General features: G+C 46.8%; 1 protein-coding gene across 1 annotated transcript; it reads left to right on the forward strand.

Annotated features, from left to right (window-relative positions):
- The first annotated feature begins 7,940 nt into the window (after window positions 1–7,940).
- Window positions 7,941–8,702, forward strand: LOC104497633 (uncharacterized protein C21orf140 homolog). The gene has a single exon (XM_010140907.1). It carries the CDS (start codon window positions 7,941–7,943, stop codon window positions 8,700–8,702), a length of 762 nt encoding a protein of 253 aa, XP_010139209.1.
- The last annotated feature ends 233 nt before the right edge of the window (window positions 8,703–8,935 follow it).

An 8,935-nucleotide genomic window follows, 5' to 3' on the forward strand; every position in this document is an offset into this window, starting at 1 on the left:
CCACACAAACAGCAGTTTGGTCATGCCGAATACACTCCACATGTTTGTGGAACAAAAGAAGGCCCTTCGGTTCCGTAATTTCAGCAACCCAGCCTTGGAGATACAAGAGGAGATAATGGCCTCATTTTATATCCTCATCATTGTTGGGTTTTTTGGCTTTCTTCTCTTTGTCATGATGCTCAGCAATATTGTTTCCAGCAAGCCTGAAAACTACATTGACTATCTCTATTCTGGGAAGCTTAACCCTCAGAGAAGCAAGGTGGAGCTTCCAGGAAAGGAGCACAAAGACACTTTCATTATTTTCAACAGCACTGCCTTACTGGGGCTGCAAAGGCAGGACAGCAAAACCAACCCTGGGTCTGAGGCGCTGAACATGGACGCAGTCCTGAGGAGTGTATGAAAATAGTTTCTTCTTATTGTCATTCTGTTGTGCAGACAGAGCCTAAACAGGGACAATTTTCATTCATGAAAACAAGAAATGAGGAGTTGTGCCAGAACAGATGCAGGCTGTCTTGTGGAAGCCTCTTGTGTGCAGCTGTGAAGGCACCGGAGTGCAACCTGTGTGATTTCTACTCTAAGCCATTGGCTGGAATTCAAGTCATTACTGATCAAGCTCTTTCATGTCTGATTCTATCAGTGTTTTTGCGGCTCGCCTCTCTGGTGAATGGAAGGCCTTCCTTTGCGTACTGTTGCTTCCAGCAGGGCCAGTACATTTCCAGCTAGGGCACTGTTGGAGTGTCTGTTTGTTGTTGATATTTATTCATCTGTTTATTGGGGGGGTTGGAGCTGCCACTGAGCCCATTGGGTGCACACTCTGCAAGTGGAAACAGCCACTTCAGCCTCTGTCCCCACCCTCACCACCGTGCCAGGTACCCAGAGGTGAAGGACAGATGACCAATGTACAGCCCTTCTGGAAGGAAGGCTATTTCAAGGGTCTGGAGGCATGTGTCAGACTTGAGCTCGTTTGCTCACTTGACAAGCTTGGTCTGCAATGGGTTTTTGACAGTGGTTGTGCATTTCTCAGCAGCTCTATTCCTGCATGTCAGCCCTTTACCAAAGCCAGGACAATGAGGAGGTCCAAGACATCCCGACTTTTCTCCAGGGTTCCTCTCAGAGCCCGCATGGACAGCATTGGGGCTGTGGAAAAGCCACTGCTGTAGCCCTCAGGATTGTGCCACCATTGTGTCAATAACCCCTGACAAATTCCCTCAGCAGCAGTGCTAATCACTTCATCGTGAAATCCCACCAAGCCCTCAGCCCCTACTGCTTTATTGGGTGGTAGACAATAAGCAGAGGGGTGCCATGGTAGGTTTAGGGTGTCTTCTGCAGGACACCAAGTCTCAGCAGACACAAGAAGGAGGGGTTTGCTCACCACACATCTTTGGGCTGTTCAATACACATCCTGTAGAGCCCTGGCATACAGAGGCCCAGGTCAGGCAGCTGTAGACAGGCAGACATTGGCAGCGGGCTTCAGCTTGCTGTACTTGGTTCATGCATTCACTGGAAAAAGCTCTAGAGTCTGCAAATCAGTATGACTGGAAACTGGTGGTGCAGATGACTCCAAGAACTTTAAGGCATTTTGTTATAGAAGCAAAAATCCTAAGAAATCCTACAAAATCATATGCCTGTGGGGTGGGTATTGCTGGTTTCACTCAGCCTCCTTTATGTGCTTTGTATGTTTGCTTTTTGTTACCGATAGGAAAAAAATTCTCAACAATTATGTATCCTAGGAAACATTATTCCCTAACTTTCATTAGACACGTTTATACTCTATCTGTGGCTTCATGTTTTGCTAGTGCAATATCTTTTTTTTTTTTTTTTTTTTTTTTTTTTTTTTTTTTTTTCTAACGCATTCTTTTCTGCCATGCCATGATACAGTGTTACTATTACGGAGTTTTGCCAGTATTTGGTCCAAGCCAACTGCCTGGAAATGGTTTACTTCACATAGGCCATATCCTTAAAGGGAGTTTCCAGAGTCTGCTCTCGTAAGGCATGTCCCAAGGCTGATACTTCCAGCTGATAGCCAAGATGAAATCCACACCGCTCTCCTGGCTTTCCACACTTCTTCTTTGAATTCCAGAGATTCAGCTTTCCAACACAGACATCTCCTTTTTTGGACAGGTGTATATTCCCCAGACACTGGCTCCAGCACAGGCCAGTTAGGCAGTTGAGTTAGTTTTGGATCTTCTTGCCTTTGGCTTCATTACTGCGTCTGGTTTAACAACTGCTCAGTTTGAGCCAGGATCCACTGTTTATGCTCACTGCTCCTGACTGCACTCAGTAGCTGGGCTCCTACTGCTGCAGCTTAGCTATTCAGATCTGAAAAATGAGAGGTGTTTGGAAGGTAAAAAAAAACATTTAAAGGTCCAGGCTTGTTCTTTCTACCCAGTGTGACTGTTTTCCAGAAGGAGATGAGTATCACCATCCGTTTTGGAGAAGGTTCAATTTCTGCCCAGTGCCAGTATTGAGAAGAGACTTCAGCCTGACTTTTAGCAGTAGTGACAATTCCTCCTGCTGTACAGACCCAGTTTACCAATTTTTCCAGTCATGCAACAGTGTCAGGGAGCAGAGTCAAATCTCTCTTTCCATCGCAAGTGTTAGATACAGGTTTCAGACATCCCCATGACGCCCACTGTGTTCTGTGCAGTGAGATTTCGCCTCCTGCAGCAGTGGCTGCGGCTTTTCCTGATGGGCTGATGCAAGGGAAGCACCAGGCTGGAGGGTGAACCCCACAGCTGCTGGAATTGCTTCTGAAAACTATTTCACTGCTGATGTGTGACAAAAGTCTACTGACATCTTCCTCTTGGAAGAGTCCTCTTGGATTCGAGTCCATTCCCGCTCACACCCTCACAGGTAATCAGCTCTTGTGGGCAGTCTGCGGTGGGGGTTAAGGTGAGACCTTCCTCTCCCTGTGCTCACTGTGTAGCAGGGGCTCTACATCCTGTACTGAGAGCTAAAACCAGAGCTCAATCACTCAGGTAACAGACCTAACGGCTCTCCCCTTCCCAGACCCAGGCATACCCATCAGCTCTATGCCAACTCCTTGGCCTTGAAGCTTTCCCTTCTGTTTTTATTTCCCCACCTCCGAGAGACGCATATGTGTGTTTCAACCACATCTGATAAAAAGCTTCAACTCCTAAAGACAATCCATTCCTACAGAGTCTAGGCAACAGAAGGCCTGTATTTCTACCTGAAATAGTGACCATGCTTAGGCAGAAGCCGTGACTGTGATGCCAGCAAGGGGCAGGATGATAAGCTCAACCTTGGCAGAAAGTCCCTATGTTGGAATCCAAATTTCATCAGTTTTCACAAGATGTATCAACGGCCTTTGTGGGAAACTGCCAGCAGTTGCACCAGCTCTGTTCTGAGAAGTTTAAGACTCTTACTTTAGGTATCGGCTTAATTTATTTTCTGAAGTTTCCACCTTTTACCACCCTGAGGCTGTCTTTGATTTTGGCAAGTGCTTCTCTTATTGGTTCTGTCACGGATAAAGAGCTAAAATTACGTGCTTTTGGAAAGTCTCATTTGACACCAGGAATACTATTTTGCCATGGGACTTTGGCTAGTATTCAGGACTTCACCAGACAGCTAGGAGGGAAAATAGATTATTTAAATTGGGTATGGTATTTGTTAGATAAAGAACCCTAATTTTTCTCACTCTATCTAAGACTGGAAGAGAACCGAATTCCCTGCAGAATAATGTTCTCAAGAAAAAAAAAAATTCAAACTTACAAAACATTTTATTTAGATAAAAATAAGATGTTAAATTTCAACATTAGCAACTTAATTTCAGCTGCTACATGTAATATAATGCATCAGTTAAAACATCCACTATTTGCCTAACATCTTGCCTACTGTTCACGTGTATTTCATTATGTTCTGTATTTCATTATGCTTGTCTTCGGCACTTTAAAATAAAGGGTTTGTGATGATTTTTAGCTTTCGTATAGAATGTGGTGACTGGTAACCTAATAACATAATTACTACAGAAATGAGTAATTGGTATGTAACTGATAATTGGTATCCTAATTGCTTTATTAGTAGGGAATTTGTTCATGGTTAATTGGCAAATTTGTTATTTAAATAAGCGGTACAATGGAGTTTGGTGAAGCACCAAGAAAGAGCACTGGTGGTGCGAGGTGCCACCCCTCAGCCCCCGCTTGTGTACCCAGGCAGTGGTGAAGGAACTGGCAGCAGACAGTGGTCACACCTCCCACCTCCTTCCCAGGGGGAGGAAGAGGCTGCTAAACCTGAGCATCCCTGTGAAATGTCCCATGTCCTACTCAGCCCACCATTCCACACCTGCAGACACCTGGGGGGCAGGTGCCACCCGTGGTCAGTGCCCTGTGCATGGGGTGCTGGGTGCAACGGCTGCATGCGCTGGGGGGCAGTGGAAGAAGACGGGCAGTCCCAGCGCTGATGCCCAAACCCTATCCTTCGGGACACTGCCTTACCGCCAGAGGCTGGCCTTGATGGTAGGGCAGCAAGGTGAGAGCAGGAGACTCCAGTGCAATGGCTGAAGGGTGACAAGAGGCATCGGAAGCACCCCTTTTCCCACATCCCTCATCACAAGGCAGGGGCTATGGCCAGAGATTTTGCACTGTGTGACCTTGCTAGGGAATGTCAGAAGTCTAAAATTACAAGAGGACAAAAGGTCCCTGTCCTGTAGTGCTCACTGGCTATGTAGACGTAGGGTGGGAAGGAAAAGAGGCAAAAAGTAACACAGCAGACTAAAGGTAGCATGGGAAATAAAATACATATTTTTCTGTCTCAGCTCAGAGCCTTATGTCTATTGCCCAAGTTTTTAAAATTATATTGAGATTCTGGGACAATTAATACTTGTTTTTAAACCAGGTTAACAGGTAGCTTTATATCATATATATATATATGAATCCACTTCTGAAATAGTTACTCTTAAAAGAATATGAAAGCAGTCCATCCTTCCCATCTCACTACAAAACAGCTGCATTATCACTGGTATTTGCGTAACTGGTTAGGCTCAGACTGGTTCGGCTCAGACTGGTTCGTGGGGGCTGAAGGAGCCATGGCCAGCCAGAGACACAGGCACGGTGATGCCACTTGACAGCATATGAGCATCACCACGTCCTTCTGGGACAGCACCATAATACAGTGGCACAGACCTCATCCGTGCCTAAGGCCTCAAAAGCAGAAAGGCTGGTTTGCACCTCTTTCACCCACCTTGCTTGGTCCCTTCATTGGCACATGAAAGCACTGACAAATGCCCAGCTGACAGCAGCAGGCTGCCTTTGTCACTCAGCATTTGCCTTGATGCTGCAAAACCACAAAAGCCTGGAGTGACAAAGCAATGGTTTCAGGACTGTTAGCTATAGGGGGTCAAACTGAGGAACCTCTAGCCTAATTTTCCTGGGCAGCCCCAGTGCATGGTCCAGTTCAGAAGAGGACCGTGCTTTGTCTCCTGACCACTGCTGCTAGGCTTTGGGTTGCCTCAAGGAGCAGTCTCATAGCACGCAAATGGGGTGGGCACCATGGCTTTTAGCCTGTAGGACAGCAGCACAGAGCTGCTGCTTGTCACTGGTGGCACAGGCAGGTCTGAGAGGGACGAGGTGGGCAGTGTTAGAGCCATCTTCAGGGACAAGCCAGAGAGGGAGGAAGGGGAAGGAAAGGGGAACCCTACCTCACTTTTGTACTTGGGGACACAGCCTGGATGCTACCACAGTTGTTCCCTTGATTTGTTTCCTACTGGTGTCCAATCAGAGTCAGAAGGTAGCTAGAAAGCTAGAGCAACAAAAGCAACATGCCCTTTTAGCGGGCATGCTCCAACTCACGCACAATTAACTAAACCCCGTCTGGAGAGGAGACAAGGAAACACCACCTTCCATTTAGGTTACAGGGAATGTGATTTGTGGTTCTAGTGTTCTGGCGGGACATTTGTCACAGGCACCAAGAAGAATTACGGAATAAGATTTCTTTACAGGTAGTTCTTCTGACACTGTAAATCCAGTTCTTGAACAGTGAGATCCCTAAATCAGCATTCTGGGGGACCTCAGGCCCTAATCATGCACTAAACATGCACTCCTCAGAACTAATAAGCACCCAATAGCTCCAGTAGGACTGCTCATGTCATGTTATGCTCCTGGTATGCATTTATTGAGGACAAAAGCTAACACTAAAAGAGAAAGGTATACTGCAGTGTGAAATGCTAACAGAGGTGAGTCAATATTGGTTTATGTTGCACTCTCATATGAATATGTATGGCGTATTCAGGATTTTTCTTCATATGTGTACAGTCTAAATCTGCCATCATTTTGCAGCTGACTAACAAAACATATGGGCTTTTTTTCTGGGGATACACCCTTCTTCTTATATCAAATTTTCAGACATCTGCTCCCTATATGATGCTGCTAACATTAATGTGCCCCATCACTCATCCGCCTCAGCAAGGAGAGCATCCATGCAGCTGAGTAAGACCCCACTGGCCTTGTTCATCTTCAAGCATTTTTTGACTTCACAGTTTCCCACTGCATTAGAGAAAAAGAAAACTGTTCCAGAAGGGATGACACAGACTGTGGGGTATCTCAGTTTCAGAGGTGGGCAGGGAAATGTGTACCATCATCAGAGACTGACACGTTTGTGCTGCTCAGCCCCATCTGGCAGGCTGATGATACTGCCAGCATTCACTCCCAGCCTTGCAGGTACAGTAAAGTGTGAGCAATTTAAGTCTTGTACTGACAAGCTTGTTCCTACTGTTAAATTCTGCGTATGCCTCTGCAGGGAGGAGGAAGGACAAGTAAGAAACCTGATGGGTCAAAACAGTCTTCACTTTCTGCTGCTTCACAACCTTGCCCAGCCAAACAACTGCTGCCCTCCGTGTGCGTGCACACACAAGCACACTTGCACACACGCACGCACACTTGCACGCACATCTTCCCCTGAGTGTTCCCACCTCCCCAGGCCAGCTGCAGCCCTCACTTTGCGACATGCTCCTGTGACCATTTGACTTGCCATGGCATCAGGGTGGTGCCTGTCCAGACTTCTTCTCTGACCTTCACTTCAGCCTGTGTGTTCACCTAATACCACACGAGCAATTTTCTTTCTCCCGTAATCCCTTCCATTTCTCTGAAGTGTTGCTTACCCGCGGGTGATGGTGTTGGGCTCAACGCATGTCCCTCAGGTGTTCATTGGTAGGACCAGCATAAAGTGGAGAAATAGATGAACAAACTAGGAACCTAAGAGGACTCTAGAAACCAAATTACTCCTAAAAATACCTCATCCTGAAGTGATGTCTGAGGCATCACTTACTTCTTCCTTCTCTACAGCCTGGAGCTGGGCAAGCTGAGCATGGCGGACTGCACACAGGCTGCTGTGCTGTTGGGTGCTGGGCATCAGGCAGCACCTCACAATGCTGCCAGGATTGAGCCTGTCCATCAGAGAGACTTGTGTGGGTGTCCAGAGGACCTCCCTTCTTCCATAACAAGACATCCATAGCTCAGTCCCCTCCTCCACCCAGAGGGATTTCAAGGCCACATCTTCCACAAGGACATATGCTTGACAAGGAGGGAGGGAATGGCTTCTACCGCTGGTCTCAAAGCTCAGGCATTGGCTTAGTCTCCACGGTGACTTCTGGCCAGCTCCTTCCTCCATATTCCCATTCCTCTGGACCGCTTTTGGCATTTCCTGACTGGCCCACACACATACACAAGGCCCAAGTACCCACCCAGTGCTGTGAGAGGAGGAACCATGATGTTTAAGATGAGCAGCAACCTGATGACAGAAGCTGCTAGTTGCACAGTTGCAGCCTAGCCAGCCTATGGGATGATTGTTTTCCAAGATGCCTTTCAAAGAGCTACCTGGAAACCCTTGCTGATGTTGCTGCTGATGGTTGGGTGTGACATCATGGGGCAACACCAGGGCAACAAGCGCATTGTGAGCTTTGCAAGCATTGAGCATGAGACACCAACATGCAGCGTTTCGCAAATCCGCTCCTCAGGCATGTAATTTGCAGGGGCTGCTGTGATGCAGCTTCAAAGAGGCAGTGCCTGCAGTATTTAAGAGCTCTGAGGACACTGCAGCTTAATGGATTCAACACCGTGTTTTTAGGGGAAACAGATATTCCAGAAAGCCTCATAACAGGACAAAAAACATCTGAAGAGGCCAGCCTGCGCTGGCCAGTATGGACACTTGTTCATGCTGGCAGCCACCAAGGGTGGGTGCCCTGGAGGTACAAACTCCTATTAAGAGCTGATCTGCCCATCCCTCAGCAGAGTGGTATCTTTCAGGAGTTGTGTGAATCTCTGACCACGTCCTATGGGAAGTGCGTAATTGTGACGAGGGATAAAATGCAGCTGATGAATGTCGGGGCAAAAGACAGCAAGGAGCAAGACACAAGAACTCCTCCACCAGTCCCACCGGTGATCCACATGACCAGCACTGAGTGCCACCTTGAAGTTGCTAGAGCAAATGGCCATGAGCTTCTTGTTGTGCCTTCGTCTTACAACTATCTCCATCCTATGGACGTCGCCTGGTCCTCTTTGAAATGGTTTGTTATAAACAACAGGAAGGACTTTGCCCTGAGGTCTGTTGAGAGGACCCATTCTTATAGGTGTATCCTCTTCAATGACTTGATTGTTAAAGCAATAGAGAAGATGACCCCAAGCAAATGGAAGGCAGTGATTAAGAGAGTGAAGAAATGGGAGAACTACTACCTTGACACATTTTCCTAAACAGCTCTTCCTGCAGTCAGTCTTCAAATGTGTTTTGATGGCGTTGAATGAGTTACTCTGCTCCATCCAGCCCTGCTAAACCCTTTCCTTTAAAGATTGTAAACCTAAGAAAACACATGTCAATAGCACTAATAAAGTAGATAATTTTAAATCCAAATGTTTCACTTCAGGTGTGTTTCATGACGAGCTATGTAGCTAGGTAGCTATGTGCTACACTTGCGCCAGAAATGGGT

This window comes from Buceros rhinoceros, unplaced genomic scaffold (assembly GCF_000710305.1).
Source record: "Buceros rhinoceros silvestris isolate BGI_N320 unplaced genomic scaffold, ASM71030v1 scaffold628, whole genome shotgun sequence".
Classification (NCBI taxonomy): Eukaryota; Metazoa; Chordata; class Aves; order Bucerotiformes; family Bucerotidae; genus Buceros; species Buceros rhinoceros.

Excerpts from the sequence above, each read along its gene's own strand:
- LOC104497633 (XM_010140907.1), top strand. The coding sequence starts at position 7,941 with ATGCAGCGTTTCGCAAATCCGCTCCTCAGGCATGTAATTTGCAGGGGC.